This window comes from Chrysemys picta, chromosome 2 (genome assembly GCF_011386835.1).
Source record: "Chrysemys picta bellii isolate R12L10 chromosome 2, ASM1138683v2, whole genome shotgun sequence".
Taxonomy (NCBI): Eukaryota; Metazoa; Chordata; order Testudines; family Emydidae; genus Chrysemys; species Chrysemys picta.
In genome coordinates, this window is record NC_088792.1 from 121,403,325 (window position 1) to 121,427,943 (window position 24,619).

Here is a 24,619-nt window from a genome sequence, read left to right on the forward strand (position 1 = left end):
CACACTGGTATGTCATGTTCAGCTGATTATCCACAATGACCTCCAAATCTTCGAGAGTCACTGCTTCCCAGTATAGAGTCCCCCAACTATAAGAATGACTCTGCATTCTTTGTTACTAAATGTATACCTTTAGTCATAGTAAAATGCATATTCTTTGCTTGTGCCTAGTTTGCCAAGTGATCCAGATCTCTCTTTATCAGTGATCTGTCCTCTTCATTATTTACCACTCTACCAATTTGTCATCTCATCTGCAAACTTTATCAGTGACTGTTTTATATTTTCATTCAGGACATTGATAAGTATTAATTAGTGTAGGGCCAAGAACTGATGATCCCTGTTGGTCCATGCTGGAGAAGCACCCAATCAGTGACCATTCCCCATTAACAATTATGTTTTGAGACCTATCAGTTAGCCAGTTTTTAAATCCATAATTATGTGTGTGTGTGCCATGTTAATTTTATAATCTAATTTAGTCAAGCGGTACCAAGTCAGACACCGTACAGAAGTCTATTACTGTAACACTATTACCTTCATCAACCAAACAAACTTGTAATCTCATAAAAAAATATTAAGTTAGTTTGATAGGATCTATTTTCCATAAACCCATGTTCATTTGCATTAATTACATTACCTTCATTTAATACTTTATTAATAGAGTCCCATGTCAGCTGCTCCATTATCTTGCCCTTTTTCAAAACTGGCATAACATTTAGCTTTCAGTGCTCCAGGACTTACTGAAAATCAAAATTAATGGTCCAGCAAGCTCCTCAGGCAGTTATCTGGACCTGCTGATTTAAAAATGTCTGACTCTGGTAGCTTCTGTTTAACATCCTCTAGAGATACTAGTGGAATGAAAAGAGTGTGATCACCATATGATGAGACTATACTGTCTGTTTTTCCTCCAACGTTGTTATTGCTCCTCCACAGGGTTCTGACTTTGCTTACTTGGTGGGAAAACAGGATAACAGTGTGTGTGTGTGAAGGGTTACATTTGTCCCGTCCCTACCCACAAAAAGTTTGATCGGCCACCTCCTTACTAAGTTGGGTAGGCTGCCTGGATAAACATGTACTTGGACCCAACAAGAATCCCAATTGCACATAAATGTCCTGGAACTGTTGGCAGTACAGAAAGTCTGCAAACAATTCCTACTGTTTATTCAGACCGTGGACATTGAAGTCATGTCAGACAACATGACAGCACTTTATTATATCAGTGAATTGGGAGGAGTAAGGTCCACCCTTCTTTGTACAGAAGCTGTTAGTATTTGGAACTGGTGCATCTACCATCAAGTCACCATCTTGGCAGTGCTCTTTCCGAGAGTGTCTGACATTGCAGCAGACATTTCTCCAGATACCATAAGTGGGAACTCCATAACGCAGTGGTACAGAGCATATTCAAACAGTGGGATTCCAATGGTGAGATCTCTTTGCATCCCCAAAAAAACAATAAATGCCCAGTCTAGTGCTCCAGTTTGTCTCTGGGACACATTTCTTGTACAGTGGTTGAAGTTGTTGATGTACACGTTCCTATACCATCCCTCTCTTACCTCAAGTCTTGAGGAAAACAAGACAAAGTTGGTAATCCTACTTGCTCCTCAGTGGCTGAGGCAGTTCTGGTTAACCAGCATTTTCCAGATCCCCACTATTCTGGACTGCCTTCTTTCTCAAAAGGTCAGGATTGCCTATCAGCTTCTTAAAAGTGCATGGTGGAGGCTATTAATGTCTTTCACCCTCCAGTGGGCAGCCATTTGCTCTTTGCGCATCCTACTACAGCATGGTTTTTCAAGGCACTTGTCAGAACCCTTTTTCTGGTACTGAAACCTACCCTGATAGGTAATCTCAATCTAGTCTTGTCAGCATTTATGAAAGCTCCATTTGAACCTTTATTCTCATGTTCCTTTGTTCATCTATCTATGAAGGTTGCCTTTCTAGTTGCAAGAACCTCAGCCAGAAAGGCAGCTAAGCTGGAGGCCCTATATGGCATACCTGCCCTACAAGGTTTTTCATAAGGGCAGGGTTTCCTTGAGAGGTTGCATCCTAAATTAATCTCTAGAATAATGCTGGAATTCCATCTGAAGCAGGTCATCCGTTGACCTTTTTTTTTTTTATCTGAAGTGCCATGCCACCAGAGAGGATGAGAAGCTGCACACTGCTTGGATGTCCATCAAACCTTGGCATTTACCTGCAGAGGACAAAACCCTTCTAGAAATCCCCTAAACTATTTATGTCCTTTGCTTCCCTTCTCATACATTCAGCAATATCCTGTCAGAGACTTTCCTAATGGATTTCGCTCTGCGTCCTGCTTTGGTTGGAGTTGATAGCAACCCCTCTCTTGCAAGGTATAAGGGCCCACTTGACCAGAATCCAGACTACACTGGTAGCTTTGCTTTGAGATGTCCCTCTCCTAGAAATCTATAAAGCAGCAGTCTGGGGCTCTGTGTATACTTTTACTAGTGTGACAAAGTTCCTCCTCTATCTTGGTGGGTCCTGCGTTTATTGGCGGATTTTCTTGCCTCAGAGATTCACCATGTGGGTTGGCGAACAGCCCAGAGACCTTCCCCTCTGGAAGAACCCACAGTCCAGGTCAATTGGGAGGTTTGGGGGGAACCCGGGCCCACCCTCTACTCCGGGTTCCAGCCCAGGGCCCTGTGGACTGCAGCTGTCTATAGTGCCTCCTGTAACAGCTGCATGACAGCTACAACTCCCTGGGCTACTTCCCCATGGCCTCCTCCAAACACCTTCCTTATTCTCACCACAGGACCTTCCTCCTGGTGTCTGATAACGCTTGTGCTCCTCAGTCCTCCAGCAGCACACCCTCTCACTCTCAGCTCCTTGCACCTCTTGCTCCCAGCTCCTCGCACTCGCACCATAAACTGAAGTGAGCTCCTTTTAAAACCCAGGTGCCCTGATTAACCTGCCTTAATTGATTCTAGCAGCTTCTTCTTAATTGGCTCCAGGTGTCCTAATTAGCCTGCCTGCCTTCCTTAACTGGTTCTAGCAGGTTCCTGATTACTCTAGTGCAGCCCCTTCTCTGGTCACTCAGGGAACAGAAAACTACTCATCCAGTGACCAGTATATTTGCCCTCTACCAGACTCCTGTACCCCACTGGTCTGGGTCTGTCACATATCCCTCCCCCCTGCTCAACGCCAAGGGGTTGGGCAGCTTGGGACGCCAGACAGTGCACACGTGACAAGCCATCGGCGTTGCCATGACAGCTCCCTGCTCTGTGTTGCACATGGAACTGGAAAGGTTGGAGGGATAAGAACCATCTGGTCATCCTTGTGTTCTTCTCCTTGTTCCGCTGCATCCATTGAAGAGGGGCATGGTCGGTCACGAGGACAAATCTGCGTCCGAGCAGGTACTTGCGCAATGTTTCCATGGCCCATTTTACAGTGAGGCATTCTCTCTCCACCACTGCATATTTTTGTTCCCTTGGAAGGAGTTTCCGACTGAGGTATAGAATTGGGTGTTCCTCCTCCCTGACCATCTGGGATAGAACGGCCCCCAACCCTATTTCCGATGCATCCGTCTGCAGGATAAACTCCTTGGTGAAATCAGGGGCTATCAGTACGGGGTTACTGCAGAGGGCAGTCCGTAGGTCTGTGAATGCTTCCTCTGCTGCGTCAGACCATCTCACCAGATCAGGTCCACAGGCTTTCACTAGGTCTGTCAGGGGGCTTGCCCTTGTGGCAAAGTGGGGGATAAATCGTCGGTAATACCCCACCACACCTAGGAATGCCCGGACTTGTTTCTTGCGACTTGGTCGGGGCCAATTTTGGATGGCCTCTATCTTGTTCACTTGGGGTTTTACCAAACCTTTTCCCACAATGTAGCCAAGATATTTGGCCTCTGTAAACCCTACAGCGCACTTGGCAGGGTTTGCTGTAAGGCCAGCTCGCCTGAAGGTATCGAGGACTGCCTCCACCTTCTCCAGGTGGGTTTCCCTGTCTGGGGTATGAATGACCACATCGTCCAAGTAGGCAGCAGCATAACTGTTATGCGGGCGTAATAGCTTGTCCATGAGGTGCTGGAAGGTAGCTGGGGCCCCATGTAGTCCAAAAGGGAGGACAGTATACTGAAAAAGACCCTCTGGTGTAGAGAACGCAGTCTTTTCCTTTGTGTCTTCTGCAAGGGGAATCTGCCAGTACCCCTTTGTCAAGTCTAGGGTAGGCAAGTACTGGGCATTACCCAGGCGGTCCATTAGCTCATCTATGTGAGGTATGGGGTACGCATCTATGTGAGGTATGGGATACTTTGTTTAGTTGCCGGAAGTCGTTGCAAAATCTTGTGGTGGCATCAGGTTTGGGCACCAGAACAATTGGGCTGGACCACTGACTGTAGGATTCTTCGATGATCCCCAACTCCAGCATTTTTTTTACTTCTGCTTTTATTTCCTCCCTTTTTGACGCTGGCACCCGATAGGGCCTCATTGTTTTTCTGGCCCCAGGGTTCGTGACGATGTGGTGATATGTCTCGGTTGTTCGACCCGGTTTAGTCGAGAACACATCTTGGTTCCAGAAGATCATCTCAGATACCTCATTCTTCTGGTCTGGTGTTAAATCGGGAGACACTCTTACCTGTTTGGAAGGCTTGTTTTCCTGGGTTAGGTCTTTTTGGACCGTTGTGCATGCCTCTTGTGCATGCCAGGGTTTCAGAAGGTTAACGTGATAAATCTGTTCTTGTTTTCTGCATCCTGGCTGCCGCACCTTGTAGGTTACTTCCCCCACGGGTTCAACCATCTCATAGGGCCTCTACCACTGGGCCAGAAGCTTGCTTTCTGCCGTGGGTACCAACACCATAACCCGATCCCCTGGTTGGAACTGTCGCACTTTTGCCAGGCGATTGTAATGGGTTCACTGGGCCTCCTGTGCCTTCTCCAAATGTTCCCGTATCCGGTCTCGCATCTGCATTACATGCTCTACTATATTTCTCCCCTCATTGGGTTCCTCTTCCCAGCTCTCTTTGGCGATATCTAGTATGCCACGGTGGTGACGCCTGTATAATAACTCAAAGGGGGAAAACCCAGTTGAGGCCTGAGGTACCTCCCGGATAGTGAACATAAGGTAGGGTAGTAGGGTGTCCCAATCCTTCCCATCCCGAGGGTTATCTTCCTTATCATAGCCTTGAGGGTTTGGTTAAACCTTTCTACCAACCCATCAGTCTGCGGATGGTAGACCGAAATTCTCAGGGTATGTATATGGAGCAGCGTAAGAGGTCCTTCATTAGCTTCAACATAAATGGGGTTCCTTGGTCAGTTAATATCTCCTTCGGTAGCCCCATTCGGGCAAAGATCCCCACCAGCTCTTTGGCTATAGTTTTAGAGGCCGTGTTCTGCAGGGGGACGGCTTCTGGGTAGCGAGTAGCATAGTCCAAAACAACAAGTATATATTGGTGGCCCCAAGCCGTCTTCTCCAGGGGTCCCACTAGGTCCATGGCTATTCGCTCGAAGGGGACCTCTATGATGGGAAGGGGTACTAAAGGTGCCCTCAAGTGGGGACGGGGACTGTGCAGCTGACACTCTGGGCAGGAGGCACAGTACCTCCGCACTTCTTCATGTACTCTGTGCCAGAAGAACCATTGTAGGACTCGTGCCAGGGTCTTCTCTACCCCCAAATGCCCCCCAAAAAGATGACTATGAGCAAGACTTAATACAGCGTTCTGGTGTTTTTGAGGTACTAGGATCTGCTGTACCTTCTGCCCCTGTATTGGTGCAACCCGGTATAAGAGATCCTTCTTCATTATGAAGTAGGATCCTGGTCCCTGGGTTTTCCCTTCCACGGGGACCCCATCTATTTCAGTCACCTTCTTCCTAATGTTGTCATACCAAAATTTCCTCTCCCGGGGCTAATCTGCCCAAGATCTAGGGGCCCAGTCTCTGTTGCCTCTACTGGTTCAGAAGCATTAGGGTGGGGGTCAGACTCAGGTGCTTCTCTCTCCTGCGTGGCCTCCTTTTCAGCTGCGCGGGTCCGCCTACCTACAAGAGTGACCCTCTGGCTTTAGGTCAGTATTCGGGTTCCCAAGGCCGTAGCTGCCCTTCTTTCCCTTTTTGTCTTTCTACCCTGTCTGGGAGTGGAAAACAAATCTGGGGATATTTCAGAGAAGATTGGGGGTTGACAGTCTGCTGTGGATGCCTCATCAATTTTAGGGTCCCCATCTTTCTCCAATCCCCCTACTGGGAGTAAGTTTCCAAAGCCTGGGAAGTCCCTCCCTATGAGCACCGGGTATGGGAGTTTAGGGACTACACCTGCTGCTACCTCAGTAGTGTTCCCTTGGATCTCGATTTTTACTGGGATGGTGGGGTAGTAACTAACTGTCCCATTGGCACATGTTATCCCCGTATGTTTAGCCTTTAGCAGCTGATTACGCTTTATGAGCTTCCCTGAGATAAGCGTGATGGCACTCCCCGAATCAACCAGTGCCGTGGTCCCTACCCCATTTAGTTTCACTGGTCTGGTATACATATGTGGGGTTAGTGAGACCTCCACAAGGTGGATTAGGGAGCATGGATCTGCCCAGTTCCCCGGGTTACACTGCATAGGCTCCTCAGCATTGGGACACTGTGCAGCGATGTGTCTCTTTTTTCCACCTGGGCCCTCCTGGTGGCCCAGTCACCCAAATTTTAGGGCTTGGTGCTGCTAGTTTAACCCGAGGTGACTCTTCCTTAACTGGTCAGGTCAGCTCCCTCGCTGTCCTTCGCCTCTCTACCAGGGCAACAACCTCGTCATAGGTGGAGGGTTCGTTCTGGCTTACCCAGGCACGAAGGTTTGGTGGTAGTCCCCTCATGTATCGGTCGATGACCAGAACCGCTAGTATCTCTTCCGGACTCCGGGACTCTGTTTGCAACCACTTTCGTGCGAGATGGATGAGGTCATACAATTGGGACCGCGGGGTTTTGTCTTCCTGGTACCTCCAACCGTGATACTGCTGTCGTTACCCCAGATCTGACCAGGATCTCTGCTTTCAGCGGGGGGTAGTCTGCCGCAGCCTTTTCAGGCAGATCATGGTAGATCTTCTGGGCCTCCCCACACAGGAATGGGGCAAGGATGCCAGACCACTGATCTCAAGGCCAGGCCTCCCGTAGGGCTGTCCTTTCAAAGGCCAGAAGGTATGCCTCTACATCATCCTCCCGTGTCATTTTCTGCAGCCAATGGCTGGCCCGTATGAGCCGCGTCCCATCATGGCCTCAATTCAGCTCTGTAAGGGACTTTACCTGGTTTACCAGTTCCTCGGTATTGAGCAGCCTGGTCCATCAGCAGGTGATTAGTCTCTTGCTGCAGCCACACTGCCTCCTGTTGGGCGGCTGCCTGGACACGGGTAGCCTCCTGCTGGGCCGCCATAGCTTGTATCAGTGCCCGCACGATGTCATCCATTGTGGTGGAAAAAAAATAAACCCTCTCCCTTCTGTTGTTGTTGTTGTTGTTGTGTTTTTGTTTTTTTTTTTAATCACCCTCCTTCTTCTGCCGCGCTGTGCACCCCAAGATTCCACCGCTAACACCAGTGTGACAAAGTTCCTCCTCTATCTTGGTGGGTTCTGCGCTTATTGGCGGATTTTCTTGCCTCAGAGATTCACCATGTGGGTTTGCGTGGAGCAGCGTGGAGCAGCCCCCAACCCAGTATCCTGGCTGGAGCACCGGAGTGGGGCCGAGCCACGTGGTGCGGCCCCCGACCCAGTGTCCTGGCCAGAGCGCCAGAGTGGAGCAAGCCCCAGACCCCGCTCCCCAGTGGGAACTCGCGGGCTGACTTAAAACGGCTTGCAGGCTGGATCCGGCCCGCGGGCTGTAGTTTGCCCACCCCGGCATAGTCCAATGAACACTGGTAGCAGAAATCTTCCTGTCTAAGGTTCAAGGAGCACATGTGTACCTTGAGTGGAATACATATAGGAAGCACGCATCTTGAAGAGCTCCAGTTACTAGACAAGGTAAATAACCATATTACAGTAATGGGGGAACATATAAAGTATCTGAGCATCTCCCAGTATTTAATAGAAGTAGCGAGTGTGTTGTTAGTATGAATGCAGGTGTTTCTGAAATACTAGGAAAATAAGCAAGAGAGGGAGGCCCTCCCAAAATTGCCCTGAATGATCAGTGGGGAAGAGATTCTTTGATAAGATAATTAAACTGTCAGCCATTTTGCATTGTGAGAAGAAGCTGCCAGCAGATATTCTTTCCTCAGGTGAATAAGGTATAAACTACCTTCTGTCCATGCATGTAAGGAACTGCCTCAGGGCATGGTTAGGCATACACTGTATAACTGATGCATTAAGACAGCAATCCAACAGTGCCTAGCACAGCACAGAACATGTATGAATAAGTCCCTACCAAATTCATGGTTTACTTTGGTTAATTTCATAGACACGGTCTTAAAATTGGTCAATTTAATGATTTCAGATGTTTCCATCTTAAATTTCACAGTGTTGTAACTATGGGGGTCCTGATCCAAAAGGGTATTGTGGGGTGGTGTTCCTAAAGCTGTTGTACGGGGGTTGCAGGATTGTCATACTCACTTCTGTGGAGTTTCCTGCAGCTGGAGGAGGCTCCCGGAGGTAGAGGTAGGTCCAGTCTCCCCAGTGTTGCTGGGAGTGCCCCAGCTGGGGGCTCTTAGCTGCTAGTCAGGGCCAGTGGTGGATTAATGCATGGGACCTGTGCCCAGGGGCCCCGGACAGTTTGAAAAATGGGTGCCCTAGCTCTGGCAGGAGCCACGGGTGGAAGTCCCGAGCACCAGCAGGAGCCGGAGGAGGAGGGAAGGGGGGCAGAAGCCCCAAACTTGGGCGGCCCGGAGCCCAGGCAGGAGCCCTCGTGAACCGCAGCCCTGAGTCAGTGCACACCGAGCTCTGGCTGGAGCCCTGGGGCGGGGGTGTGTGTGGCCTCCCCAAGCCCGGGCAGGAGCTGTGGGGGTGGCAGCCCCGAGTTCTGGCTGAAGCCTGGGTGCCCCTAGCCCTGGCAGGAGCCATGGGGGAAGTGTGGGGGGAGAGAAGGGAGCAGCAGTCTGGTGTCCCGAGCTCGGGCAGGAGCTGTGGGGGTGCGGGGAGGCGGCAGCCCTGAGCCTGGGCTGGAGCCACCGGGGGTGGAAGCCCTGAGTCCCTGCTGGGGACCGGCTGCCCCCAGCCCTGGCAGGAACCACAGGGTGGGAGTGTGGCAGCCCCGGAACTTGGGTGTCCTGAGCCATGGCAGGAGCCGCGGGGAGCAGCCCTGAGCTGGGCAGGAGCTGCGGGTAGTGGCAGCCCCCAGCCCAGGTCCCTGAACCCGAGCAGGAGCCGGAGGGGGTGGAAGCCCCAAGTCCCAGCTGGTGCCTGGGCGCGACTAGCCCAGGCAGGAGCTGAGGAGGGAGGGAGAGCAGCAGCCTGGGCAGGAGCCATGGGGGAGAGGGAGCGGAAGCCCCACAGCTTGGAGGCCCTGAGCCCCAGCAGGAACAGTGCGCTGGTGGGGGTGGAAGCCCCGGAACTAGGACACCCTGAGCCCAGGCAGGAGCCGCAGGGAGCCGCAGTCTGGAGCCCAGCTCTGGGGCTTCTGCAGCACATAAGTGAGGGTGTACCACCCTCTTCTGTGCTGCCTGTGGAGGTGGGTCTGACCTCTCCCCTTAACAGTCATGCAGGGGAAGTTAAGTCCTGTCCCTCCCCAGCCTGGCTGATTTTGGGGAGATCAGATTTCACGGGGCAGGGCTTATTTCATGGTCCATGACACATTTTTTACAGCTGTGAAATTGGTAGGGCCCTATATATGACACATTTAATGAGACAAATATAGGCATATTCATAGCTGTCTAGTTATGTGTTATTTAACTCTGACAGTTTTTTTACTGTAATGCCTTCAGAGCAGACAAGTCAATTTGTTTGGTTTATGAAGTTTTCAGATCTTCTAGAACTATATACAAAAATACATCGTGCAGTTTGAAAATGCTATCATACCCTGAAGGCAGTGCAATATGAAAAGCAGTATTTCCATTTTCACTCTGAATAATTTTAACTCAATAGATATTTTTTCCTTAGATATGTGATTGTTGTAGTAGGTGATTGTTGACATTAAGTTTACAAGGCTGGAAAATTACAATAAATTCTTGTGACTTGTAGTCTGAATTACTGTCAGAAATAATAAAGGGTCTGTGCTGCATATTAGTCAGGATAATGCTGTCTTAAAATTCATGCTGTGAAGCAATAGGTTAGTTCTTTGTTTATTATGGTGGTGTACTTATTAGAAATCCTCTTTGAGTACCCTAGAGGAATATATCAGTATAGCTCTGTGTATATAAATGAGAAGTAATGATTCACACTTCAAGATTTAAAATAAAGCTTGCAAACCTGTAATAATAGTTTAAAAATGAAACTCAGAATTTACTGTGCTCAGTCTTAAAATCAGCTCTTTCTAAAGGTGATATTCCATGTAAGGCTTAATCTTGAAATGTAAATAACTGGATATTAAACATTTTGCTTTATTATAAAGGTACCCTTTTGTTTCCATAGTTAAGGCTGAGTTTAAGTTTGTATTTAAAGCAGGGAAACATCATTGTTATGTGGAAATGATATAGCATATCTTCCACAGCTTAAAGAACTTCCTCAAAAGGTAAAGAATGAATTTTCATATAAATCTGTTAATTAAGATATAAGCATTTTAAAATATCCCAAAAATTCTAAAAAGGGGACAAGTCTATTATTTTTAAAACCAGTGGATAAATAAATGCTTCGTTTTTTTGTTTTTTGTTTTTTGTTTTTGGTGGGCATAGAAATGTGAAAACGGACTTGCCTCTAGACTGTATCAAAAAGTCAGGCATGCAATAATGAAAAATTATTACCGGTAATTTGTTATTTTTTGAATACTAGTTATAAATGGTTTGGTCTGTGCTGCAATGATTAAGGTTCAAAATCTATCATTATGATCCAAAGTCGTCTTATTAAAAAAAAAAGGAAATTCTCACTATGTTGGTGGTTGAGGAAACCTTGAAAACTTGAATAGCATATAGACTGGTGCAGTTAATTGTGTTATCTACTTGAATCTGAAACAATACCACGGAGGCTTGGATTACCCCTTTTTATATGAAGGTTAACTCTGAAACCTACAGGTAACTTAAATGTCATCATTAAGTCTCACTGCTGATCTTTTTGCCAGAAACAGTTAGTTAATGTGACAAACTGAGATGACTAAGAATTTAAAACTTTAGAGAACAAGATGTCTTTGATAAATCTATGGAGCCATTATGGTGCCTTCATGCCAAAGCTGTGCTGACATCTGCATCTTGCCCAAATGTTATAGTATGTACTCTTTGCATGCAGAATGACGTTTCTGAAAAATTACAAGTAGTCAGCTAGCTAACTTGAGTTAGAGGCATTTAAAATTTACTCTTGAATTCTTTTGTTGAGTATAATTTCTTTGAACTCTCCAGCAAAGAAATCATCTGACGTGTGGCAGTTGAAACTGATTCAAAATAATTCCAAAATCTATATAAAAGTTTCTTGATGTTCATTTTTTATAAACTTTTTCATAACCATAACTAATCTTGCATCAATTGCTTTGTTAGAGAAGTGATACTGGAACATTCTCTGCACGGTAAGTCATCTATGAGAAGACAACAGAAAACTCTTAATTAAAAAAAAACTGTTACAGAAGAGCAAATTATATGATTCAATGCTTCACCGGTTGACCTATGAGCAAAGAGTTGCTCTGAGCTGGTCTCCTGGACCTTGAGAATTTGCGGGAGAGTTGTTATCCTGTGGATCCCTAAGACTGCAGAACAACTCCCCTCAAGTGCTTACAGATCTCGGCAAGCCCTTTTGCCATGCAGCCTAATCACCCCATACTAATATAAGAACTGCCATAATGGATCAAACTATTGGTTCACCAATCCTAGTCACTTGGGTTCTGACAAATAAATTAGAAGTGGCTCTTCATGATCTTGAATCTCAAGCTGAAAAAATGAACAAACTTGAAAAAGCTTTACAGGTTATATTTAACTTATTGGCATGACGAAAACTGACGACTTATTCCAATGCCCGTTTTCTGTTTTGTAGCCAGATTGTCATCCATTGTAGTAATTAGTTTCTTAATCCATAACTGTGTATTTCCCAGTAAAACAAAATCTCTTGACTGTATGCCAAAGAATTTATGAAAGTCCCAATTACCCCCCCCCCCTTTTATCTGCTATTCTGATATGTTTCATAGATTCATAGATACTAGGACTGGAAGGGAGCTCGGGAGGTCATCGAGCCCAGTCCCCTGCCCTCATGACAGGACCAAATACTGTCTAGACTATCCCTGATAGACATTTATCTAACCTACTCTTAAATATCTCCAGAAACGGAGATTCCACAACCTCCTTAGGCAATTTATTCCAGTGTTTAACCACCTTGACAGTTAGGAACTTTTTCCTAATGTCCAACCTAGACCTCCCTGGCTGCAGTTTAAGCCCATTGCTTCTTGTTCCATCCTTAGAGGCTAAGGTGAACAAGTTTTCTCCCTCCTCCTTATGACACCCTTTTAGATACCTGAAAACTGCTATCATGTCCCCTCTCAGTCTTCTCTTTTCCAAACTAAACAAACCCAATTCTTTCAGCCTTCCTTCATAGGTCATGTTCTCAAGACCTTTAATCATTCTTGTTGCTCTTCTCTGGACCCTCTCCAATTTCTCCACATCTTTCTTGAAATGCGGTGCCCAGAACTGGACACAATACTCCAGTTGAGGCCTAACCAGCGCAGAGTAGAGCGGAAGAATGACTTCTCATGTCTTGCTCACAACACACCTGTTAATACATCCCAGAATCATGTTTGCTTTTTTTTGCAACAGCATCACACTGTTGACTCATATTTAGCTTGTGGTCCACTATAACCCCTAGATCCCTTTCTGCTGTACTCCTTCCTAGACAGTCTCTTCCCATTCTGTTCAAAGAATCCTAATACATTAGAGAGGCATCTAGTGGTTTGTCCTTATATTATCATCTGTGTTATAATTCTGTTTTTAATTATTTCAGTCAGTTTACTTGGTGTGGTACAAAATTTAGTAACATGTTACTTGCAGGATTACCCCTACTACTCTTTTCTAAGACATGTCCATTTTCTACATTCTGATCTCCTAGTACAGTAGCTGGTTTTAATGAGTGAATACTTTTGCTAGCATCTCAGAACTCTTCGATGGATAACATCTAGGCCTGCTGACTCATTGCTCCTTAACTCATCAGCTGGTTCCAGCACCTTTGCCTTTAACATCTCAGTCTCTGACAGTTCTTCATTGTTATTACAGTAACTCCTCACTTAAAGTCATCCCGGTTAACGTTGTTACGTTGTTTGGCAGCCGCCTGCTTTGTCTACTGCTTGCAGGAAGAGCAACCCGTTGCAGCTAGCTGGTGGGGGCTTGGAACCAGGGTGGATTGGCAGCCCCCTATCAGCTCCCCGCTCCCTTAAGTTCCCTGTGCAGCAACTGCCTACAGTTCAGCCATCCCTCCCCCCACTGCCATGTGCTGCTCCTGCCCTCTGCCTTGGAGCTGCTCCCCGAGACTCCTGCTTGCTGTGCGGGCGGAGGGAGGGAAGAGGGGGGCTAATGTCAGGGTGTCCCCCTCCCCCCTGCTCCTGCACCCCGCTTACCCCATCTTCCATAGAGCAGGGGGGACACAGCAGGGCTCAGGACGGAGGGAGCTTCCAGGCAGCAGCTGTGGTCTCAGCAAGCTGATCTAATTAACAAGGCAGTGTACTTAAAGGGGAAATGCGCATATTTCTCTCTAACACATACTCCCTCAATTCCTGCTGCCTTGTAGAGTGAGAGAGTTAACCCTTGAGGGCTCAGCCAATTGCTAGTTCATCATTTAGCAGTAAGGGAAATATCCCACCCTCTGACTCCTCCACCTCAACCAAGCTTCACAATCATCATCACTGTGTACCAGTATTAAATTGTTTGTTTAAAATTTATAGTTTGTGTGTGTGTGTGTGTGTGTGTATGTATATATATAGTTAGTTAGTTAGTTAGTCTTTTGTCTGGTGAAAAAAAATTCCCTGGAACCTAACCCCCCCCCCCCATTTACATTAATTCTTATAGGGAAATTGGATTCGCTTAACATTGTTTCGTTTAAAGTCGCATTTTTCAGGAACATAACTACAATGTTAAGTGAGGAGTTACTGTACTTGAAAAGAGTAAGGCTGTGGTTGGCATTTCCCTATTGTAATCTGTAATGAAGACTGATACAAAGAAATCATTTGGCTTCTCTGCAGTGTTATCCTCAGTCATTACTTCCTTAACTCTCTATTCCAGCAGATTTACACATTCTTTTGTTGTCTTCCTGCTTCTCATAATTTTAACAAATGTCTTATTTATTTTTATACCTTTAGCTACTTGTGCTTCATATCTATCTTCACCCTCCCACTCTCCTTGAATATTACTTGATGTAACTTATGCTTCCCTTTATTAGCTGCACATGAGTTGCCCTTCCATTTTCTGAAGGCTCAAATAAGGTCTTCAATCTTACTGCTTAATCATATTGGTTTTCTACTTGCCTTCCTAGTTCCTTTTTTTAAATTAAGGGATCAAGCCCAACGTTTGTGTAGTTGAGGAGATATATGAAGAATAAATTTCTACAAACTTTCCAGAAATAGTAATGCCTAGTGTCACAGTTCAGGGCAACTGCACCTGTATTTCCCTCTCTGTGATCCAGCAAGGACATCAACTTTTAGGCTTCTGGCTATCTGCTGTCACTTCTCTGGGAAAGAGATGCACATCTCTCTCCCTCCTGACCAGTGGATTTCCAGGCAGTGCAGTTTCCTGCCTATACTGTGTTATTCACAGCAAGCTAGACTGCCTAGACCAGGGGTTCTCACAACAATTTTTTGGTGGCCTCGGAGTGCGGCCATCAACTTTCACTGGTGGCCGCACTGACACTTTTTCCTAAAATATTTAATTAACTTTAGGAAAAACAATTAAATATGCACAGATACACATCCAAATCATTGTAATTTATATTTGTAGGTTTTTTTGGCACACTCAGTAATAAAAATAACGCTGCCTCCCCCTTCGGGAGTGATATTTGTATATTTGTTAATATCACAGCACACTTTGTAGCTACCTGGGAGGCTATGAAAAGTGATAAGTGATATTAACAAATATACAAGTATCACTTTTCACAGATAGCTAGTAAGTCTGCTGTGAAAAGTGATACTTGCATGTTTGTAAATATCACTTTTCTCAGCAAACCCTAGGACCCATTAAGCTCTGGGGGTGGGGGAGGGGGCGAGGTTGAAGGGGCAGGCATCAGGGGCCAGAGGCGATGGTGGGATGGATGTGGGGCTGGGGAGGCAGCGGGGGCCCGGGGCAATGGTGGGGATGGATGCAAGGCTGTGGGAAGCAGCGGGGGCCAGGGGCGATGGGGATGGATAATGAGTCCCACTGTTGCGTGGCCAGCCCCAGGGCCTGGTGTCTGCTGTCATGCGGCCAGGGCTGGGGCTCAGTGCCTGCAGCCAGAGCCTGGTGCTGGGGACAGGAACTGCATGGCTGGAGCCAGGGATCGGAGCCTGCTGCCATGCAGCCAGAGCTGTGGGTCAGCGCCCGGGGCCAGTGCCTTCTGCCGCACAGCCAGAGCACAGTGCTAGGTGCCAGAGCCCAGGCTTGCGTGGCTGGAGCCAGGAATCAGCACCTGCCGCTGTGTGACTGGAGCCAGCACTTGCTATTGTGCGGCCAGGGCCAGGTGTTGGCACCCAGGGCCAGCTCCCACCACCGCGTGGCTGGAGCCCAGGAACAGAGCTGAGGGTCGGCGCCTGCTGCCATGCAGCTGGGGCAGGAGATCAGCGCCAAGGGCTGCGGCTGTGTGGCCGGAGATGTGGATGGCGCCTGCCACTGCGTGGCTGGAGCTTGGGACTGGAGCCAGGGGCCAGCACCTGCTGCCACACAGCTGGAACCAGGGGCCAGAGCTGAAGCCCCGCAGCTGGAGGCCAAGGCCTCGTGACCAGAGCTGGGGGGTGGAGGGGCAGGAGGTGAGTACCCACTGCCCTGTGGTCAGAGCCCGGGGCCTCATGGCCAAGCTCCTGAAGTCCCACTGCTAGAGCCTGCCGCCCAAAACCCCTCCCCCCAAGGTGGGTCAAGAACTCACCTTGCTCCTGCAGCGTTGTGCCCCATCTCCTTCCAGAGGCAGTGCAGGGCGGCACATCCAGGAGCAACAAGGAGGGAGTGGGAGGGGCTGATGTTCCCCCCCGCATTGCCTCCCAGGAGGCTGTCGTGGCCACTTGAAAACCCCCTGGTGGCCACATTTGAGTAACATTAGCCTAGACAGGCCAGCATCTGTGCTTTGCTTTCTCCTTAGAGGCTATAAACAGCGTAATTATGCACAGTTATAATTTACCACACAGCTCTTTCTAAATAAGCACATTTGGTGAAAGCATTACAGAGGAAATGTATTAAAAACAATAAGAACTTACACACATGCTAAAATGACCAGTTGGTCACCCCACCCCCAACCTTGGGGTCTGGTGCTGGTGTTAGTCTTTCCAGGTCTTCCCTAAGGATTGGGGCCCCCTTTGGACAGAAGGACCTGTCAGTTTTCTGGATCAGAAAGAAGTTCCTGAGTCAGCTTATGCAATTTCTTTGCTTGTCTGTTGGTCTCTGGAGAATCCAGATTGAACCAGTATGCCACTCTCCAAGTAGTGGTACTTCTCTGGAGGTGTTACAACCTGAGTGGATTTGCTGAATCACCCCTTACTGCTCTTTGTTCTTGGATGACTGTGGTCCCCTCACTTATGGAATTACATACAATCGCTAGTCTATAATGATATGTAAACTTAATACATTAAGTATGACTGGGTTTAAAAAAAAATAAGATAAGTTCATGGAGGATAGGGCCATCAATGGCTATTAGTCAAGATTGTCAGGGACGCAGATCCATGCTTGGCGTGTTTGTAAACATCAGACTGCTAGAAGCTGGGACTGGATGATAGGGTGGATCTCTCGATAAGTGTCCTGTTCTGTTCACTCCTTCTGAAGCATCTGCTACTGGTCACTGTCAGAAGATAGCATACTGGACTAAATGGACCATTGGTCTGACCCAGTATGGCCATTATTTATAGTGTGTAAGAGCTCCCAAAGATATTGCAGGAAATTGCCATATCTGTCACAACTGGACTTAATAGAGGTACATTGGAGACCTAAATTAGAGGTACTTGCCCTTCAGCCTTCCAATATTTGTAGCAGATACTATATATCTACAAGACCTTCCATTTTAGATAATTTTAAATAAGAATTTTTACTACTTTGAAGTTCTTACTCATCTTGCATAAAGAGCACAAAGTGGCTGAGTTAGAATGTGACATAATATCCATTATATTATTCAGTTATATTTATGGTTTCATCTTGTGCCCGTTTTTTCTTTTAATAAAGATCACAGAATGCTAAAGTTACAAGATTTAATAACAAAAGCTTAATTTTTTTTCTTTTTTTGCAGTACCAATATTAGCTTGCGGTGGCGATGACTGCAAAATTAATTTGTATATTCAACAGAATGGGCAGGTAATTATTGCTTCATATCCTGTCTTGAAGTAAAATACTCATTCTTTTCTGCTTCATTTCTTTTGATGTGTGCTGCTATTCTTTTTGGCTTCTTCTATAACTGTTATCTCTCCCTAGAGAGCCATCACATAATAACAGCTTTATTTAAATTCTGTTTCAGGTATTTAGTTTTCCTGCATAGCTAATAATGGATGACACCAAGAAGGCTGAGGTGTTTAATGCCTATTTTGGTTCTGTCTTAACTAAAACAGTTAGGATTAAATGTGCTAAGCATCTGATCACAACTCACAACAAGGGGCAAGTAACACAATCCAGAATAGGGGGGAAAAGTGTAAGGCCTGATGAAATTCACCCTAGAGTACTTAAAGAACTAGTTGAAACAATTCTCAGAACTTTTAACAATGATCTTCAATAACTCATGGAGGATGGGTGAGGTCCCAGAGGACGGGAGAAGGACAAACATAGTACCTATATTTAAAAAGGGGAACAGAGACATGAATCTAGCTTAGATTCCTGGAAAGACAGTGGAACAAATTATTAGACCCTTTATAAGCACTTAGAGGATGATAACAGGGTGATAAGGAATAGACAACATGGATTTTTCGGGAACAAATCATGCCATACCAACCTAATTTCCTTCTTTGACAGGTTACTGTCCTAGTGGATAGGAGAGAAATGGTATATGTGGTATCTTGATTTTAGTGAAGCTTTTATAATAATAATAATAATAATAATTAATAATTACACAGTCTAATATGGCATTCTCATAAACAAACTAGGGAATTGTGGTCTGGAGGAACTTACTGTAAGGTGGGGGCACAACTGATTGGAAAACCATGCTAAATAAAAAGTTTTATTAATGCTTCTCTGTGAAAGCGGGACGACTTACTTAGTGGGTTTCTGCAGGGGTCTGTCTTGGTCTGATGCTAGTCAATATTTTCATTAATGACTTGAAAAATGGAGTGGAGAGTATACTTACAAAATTTGCTGATGGCACCAAGCTGGGAGAGGTTGCATGCATTTTGGAGAACAGGATTAGAATTCAGAAGGACTTTGGTAAATTTCAGAATGGTCTGAAATCAACAAGATGAAATTCAATAAAGACAATTGCAAAGTATTACACTTAAAAAAATCCAACATACAACTAAAAATGTAGAATAACTGGCTAGGTGGGTAGTACTGCTGAAAAGCATCTGGTGATTATAGTGGATGAGAAACTGAACATGAGCCAAAAGTGTGGTGCAGTTGCAAAAAAAGCTAATGTTATTCTGAGGTTTATTAGCAGAAGTGTCATATGTAAGACACAGAAGGTAATTGTTCCACTTTACTTGGCAGTGGTGAGGTCTCAGTTGGAGTATTGTTGCCAGTTCTGGGTGCCATACTTTAAGGAAAGATGTGGACAAATTCGAGAGAGTCCAGAGGTGACCATAAAAAATGAAAAAAGACTTAGAAAGCCTGACCTATGAGGAAAGGTTAAAAAAAAAAAAGGGGAGGCATGTTTAGTCTTCAGAAGTGACTGAGGGAGGATCTGATAACACTCTTCAAATATGTTGAGGGCTGTTATAAAGAGCATGGAGATCATATGTCCTACCTTCAGTGGACTTGGAGAAGAAGTATAATGGGCTTAATATATAGAGCAAAGGAGATTTAGATTAGATATTAGGAAAAAGCTTCTTACTATAAGGATAGGTAAGCGCTGGAATGGGTTACCAAGGAAGGTTGTGGAAACCCTATAATTGGAGGTTTTTAAGGACAGGTTGGACAAACTCCTCTAAGGGATGGTTTAAGGTCCTGCCTTTGCACAGGGGGGATGGACTAAGATGACCTCTTGAGGTCCCTTCCAGCCCTACATTTCTATGGTTTCTTAGGTAATCATGAAATACAGATATGTCAGTTTCACACACGGAAATCTCAGGGTTTTTTAAATATTTCTCTCTATGAAAAGAAAACCTACCTCAGTCCAACCATTGAAATAAAGTAATTATGCATCTCTTTCCTTAAGGAGTATCCAAGCATTTAGTATATCATTTGAAAATAACGTCCTCAATTGAAAATGTAAATATCGTAGTCTAATTGAAATTACATTATTACTCTTTTTGGAATTCGGCATTTCCCATTAAAATTGCCTTCTGTGCCTTCTGAGTGCTTCTGAAAGTTCAAAAGAACCTTTGAAGCACTTGATATCCAGTAAGTTGTGACTTGTGTTCAGTATGTGTGAAAAGTACTGTGTGTCATTTGGAACATGGAAACTTTTAATTTTTCATATAGTTAACTATCAAAAGTATTCAAATGAGAATATGGGGTGGAGCTCTAATAGTGTATCTGAATTTTTAGCTCCTATCAAAACTTAAAAATGTTTGTGTCCCTCTGGCTTTTGGAAACTTTTTTTTAATTTTTTCCATTGACAAGTCATTCTGGCAAGGTCTCCCAAACATGTGGTGATGATTTTTTATATATCTTTTGTGATAGACATTAGAGACTAAATAAAAAATATTTCTCTGATATACACAACTTACAGTCTGAGGCCTTGTTTACAGTAAATTCAGACCTACAATTCACCCTTTGGGCAGCTCTACTGGGGTGAATTCTGGGTCTGAATTTGCTAGTGTTTATATACACACAGAATGAAGGATTTCGGAAAGCTGTGGCTAGAATGCTAATTTTTTGTTGGTGATGCTGCTGCATTGTGGCCAAGAATTTCAAAAGTGATTTTATTTTGTGTCTCAATTTTTGGGTGCCCAACTTAAGATACCTTAAAGGTACTTGATTTTCAGAAAGTGCTGATCAACTGGTCTTTGAAAAATCAAGCCTCTTCTAAGACATTTACATCTTCAGAGTCTGTATTTGAAGATACTTTAAACTCAGTTCTTCTGGAGCTGGGGAGGATCCCTGATTTCAGATCTCACATGGTAAAATCCTGAAGCAATACCCGCTTGAAAATTTTGGGGTGTGTTGTATGCTGGTTGGGTTAGCTGCTCAGTGTAAGGGCTAAAGAGGTCCATTGCAGCTAAAGTTCAGAAACTTGGCTCATACCCTATCCAAATTGACACCATTGGTAATAAGCCACTCTACACTCCTTACAGTCATGAAATGACATGGCCAAGGCAATAAAGAAAAGGTTCAGAATATACTTGTGAATGTTGGATTATATTCTGGGTCATAGCCACTGTTTCTGTTTTTGGGCCCTCATAGAGTGGACATTATTACTAATACACAGTTTCAAGGTTACTTGAAGCATAACCAATTTTCTTGCATTTGTTTAAGTGCAAAGTTGCAGGGTTTAAAATAAGTCCCCCACCACCCCTGCATACCTCTCCTCCATTCAAAAAGCTTGAGAATCTATGAACACCCAGTTGAACCTGTATGTTCCTTCTTAAAAGTATTTGTCTGTATCTTTTAACTTTAGGTAATTAATGAGATGCAATCAAATACAGTTTTTTTCAGAGTAACATTTTGTCATTTTTTTCTAAAACTCAATGTAAATTTAATATTTTTTAAGGTTTTATACCAATAGCTTGTCCTTTTTCTCACTCCCCCATTCCATTAAGACCCACTGTTACCTTCAGCTCCCTTTTTCATCCAGGTGTAGTCCAGTCATCAATTCCTGCCCACCAGGCCCAGTGTTATCAGTGTACATTAGAAGAAACCTAATTCAGTACATTAGGGGACATTTAAACTTGTACTTATTGGTCAGTTCCTCCTCTTTCCTTTCTTTGTTTTGAGTTTCAAGAGCTTGACATTTTATACAAAGTGAGGGTGGTCCCCATTTTGATAGTGAACACAAACTAATTTTAAGAATGGTGGTCTGAACCTGAATTCACATACTTTATTTAAAAAAACAAACATCTTTTTGATCTGTATTTTAAAATAATCTCTTACTCTCTCCTCTCTATTTCTGTTCCTTGACCTACTGCCAGCTCTGCAGATAGTTTCCCCTTCACTCCCATATTTTCTCTTTCAGGGGCACATATTTATTTGAATAAAATGTTACACCTCATCCTGTCTCCTTTCAAGTTAATTTGGTGTGGAAGATTGAGTTTACAAACACTGCCTCCTCCCCTAGCCAGTAAAGATCCTTCACCCTTCCCAGTCAACAGTGACTCTTTGGTGTTGAACCATCCCCCTCAGACTCTCATCATAAGAAAAATAAAGTTTTGTGTGTGGGAGGGTGGAGGACAGGTTGATAAAGGAAAGTTCAGATAAACCCTAAAAAGGGATTGTTGTCATATTCTTGAGCAAGGTGAAATCTCTTCTGCTTCAAGTCATAAAATTCATGCTGAGAGCAATCTGAATATACTTATTCCTAAAATCAGCTAGGTTTTTGAGAGTGAGGGGTCAGATGTGAAATCCTTGAAGACTACTGTACCAAGAAATCCCTTGTAGGATGAAAGAGTATGGGGAAACTACTGTTTCTTTTTTTGTGAGTCTTTGAAAGATAGTGTTGATTCAGAATTGTGGCTCCCAGAGAAGAAAAGTTATATATCTCTTCCTGCATCAGCATTCTTAACAAGGCCTCTCAAGAGAAACTTAAGGAAAACAAAAACAACAAGGCATCCTTGTGGCACCTTAGAGACTAACACATTTATTTGGACAACAGTATTTTAAAAATTTTTAAATTTGCATAAGGTTCTTTTTAGTCAAAATGGAACCAGACTGTTGGCATGTAAAATAAATGAGTTTGGAGAAATGGCTCAAATAAAAGCTGGGGAGAAAGCGGCAGGAGCTGAAATGCGCACAAGTTGGACAAAGACATTGTTAAAGATGTGGGTAGTACAATGGTATCTGTGTATCCAATAAAGGGTAGAGTGAAAATACAACTACGCTAGAGCAGAGACAGGATAACAACACAGAGGTACATTCCACAAAATTAGCTTGGCCTTGGATCAAGGAGTTATATAAAAACAGACATGTAGGCAAGAATAAAAGTGAGAAGTGTCTGTGTGCCAAGGCAAGAGTTTTAAAAGCAAAATTAGGTATCACAGAAATGTGGCGGAATGATCAAAAACAGCCGGCTATTGTAATATCTACTTACAAACTATACAAAAAAGAGAGAAAAGGCCAGAGATGTTGAGGAGTGAGTAGTGCGATATATATTAGTGATTCCATAGAATTTAATGAGCTTAAAAATGCTGAATGGAGACTACAACACGAGTGAATCTATATTGATATAAATCCCAAACTGTAAAAATGTAAATATATTATTAGGTGTTACTTCCAGCTTCCATATCAAGCAAAGGAAATTGAGCACTCAGTACTGAGAGAGATCAGCCAGGCAATAAAATCTAACAAAACAATAAAGTGGACTTTAACTATCCATATAGAAACTGGTCAAATGGCATAACAGGACACAGTTTAGAGAAACCATTTCTTGACACTTCAAATGATTGCCTCTTTCAACAACTGGTTCTAGGGCATAGGCTATTAATTAGCACACAAGAACTAATTCAAGAAGTGATGGTAGCTAAACTATGCTGAAATAGTGACAATAGTATGATTAGGTTTAACATTCAAACAGCAGGTAGAGTAGTAAAAAGTGACACTAATCATTAGAATAAAAGATTTAAATAAAATGAGGTTAGTCAAAAGTCTGTTTGTGCAAATTGAAATCCTTCAAAATTTGGAATTCTTACCCTATCTTAGCCAGTGAACAAGAGTATAAATTACAGCAGTTACTAAGAAGAGGAAAGTTAGAAGGGTCAAAATGAAATTCAAAAAGTAAATAGCTAAAGGTGTAAAAACAAAGATGAGCTTCTTTAAGTCATATTGGAAGCAGGAAGCCTGCAAATGAATTGGTGGGTCCACTGGGTCTTCAAGGGCTAAACTGAGCAATTTGAGAAGATGAAACCATTGCTGAGCAGTTACATGATTTCTTTCCATCAGTCTTCATTAGTGAGAAAATTGGTGAGATTCCTACCCCAGAACTAATCTTTTCTGGTAACAAAGGTGAGGCACTCTCAGACTGAGATGACAGGAGAAGAGGATTTGGAGCATACTGATAATGTAAAATACAGTAAATCATCAGGCCCAGGTGGTGTATAGCCAAGAGATTTGAAGGAGCTTAAGTATGAAGTAACTGCGTTGGTAACACAAATTGGTAATTTTTCATTAAACAGTTACTCTTCCAGAGTATTGGAAAGTAGCAAATGTTTTATTTATGTTTAAAAAAGTCTCAATAGATGATTAGGAAAATGATAATTCTGTAAGTCTTGCTATCTGTCTGTACCTGGCAAATCAGTTGAATGGATAGTTTAAAAACAATAACAAAATCTTCCAGATATTTAATGAGCTTGGATTCAACAAAGAAAAGTTATTTCACTGATCTCTTAGAATTATCTGAGTGTGTCAGTAGTGACTAAAAGAGAACCATTGGTTTAATTTATTTAGTCCTCCAAAAGGCCTTTGATAAGGTCCATAGGAAGAGGCTGCTGAAAAAGTTGGGGCAGTTATGGGTGAGCCGCAAAGTACTGTTTTTGTTTTTTTATCAAAAACTGGACAGGAGACAAAGCAAAGAATAGGAGTAAGTCAGCTTTCATTGTGGCAAAAAATTTAACATCGGGGTGCCTCAAGGTTCCATACTACGTCCTGTGTTTAATATATTAAAACAGTGATCTGGAAAGAGTGGTTAATAGGTAGCAAAATTTGCATATGACTCATAGTTATTTAAGTTATTCGGGACCATAGAAGACCATGAGACTCTTCAGAGAGACCTAAACAATTTGGGTGAATGAGCAACATGATGGCAAATAATATTCAGTGTCGTGAAATGCAAAGTAATGCACATTGGAGGGAAAATTATAACTACTCATTACCTAACAGGATTCCAAATTAACTGTATCAACCGAAGAAAGGGACCGGGGTCATCACTGTAGAAAGTTCAATGAAAATCTCTGCTCAGTGTGCAACTGCAGTCAAAAAAGTTAACAAGACGTTAGGAATGGGATGAAGAATAATACTGAAAACACTAATTCCTTTATATAACTCAGTGGTGTAACCTCACTTAGAATACTACGTGAAGTACTGGACTCTCGATTTCAAAAAGGGTATTAAAGAACTGAAGGGGATTCAGTGAAGAATGACAAGAATGATCAAAAGCTGGTAAAATTCCCACGTGAAGAGAAACAATCCCAATCTACCTTAGAAAGGAGACAAATAAGA

General features: G+C 44.0%; 1 protein-coding gene across 9 annotated transcripts in view; it reads left to right on the top strand.

Moving 5' to 3' along the window:
- ELP2 (elongator acetyltransferase complex subunit 2) overlaps window positions 1-24,619 on the top strand; it is a 150,753-nt gene that overhangs the window by 38,029 nt on the left and 88,105 nt on the right. For all 9 annotated transcript variants that reach the window (XM_065584139.1, XM_065584132.1, XM_065584133.1 and 6 more), the window contains exon 6: window positions 17,400-17,464. In XM_065584139.1, coding sequence (XP_065440211.1) covers window positions 17,400-17,464 — 65 coding nt within the window. The remainder of the gene's footprint in view (window positions 1-17,399; window positions 17,465-24,619) is intronic.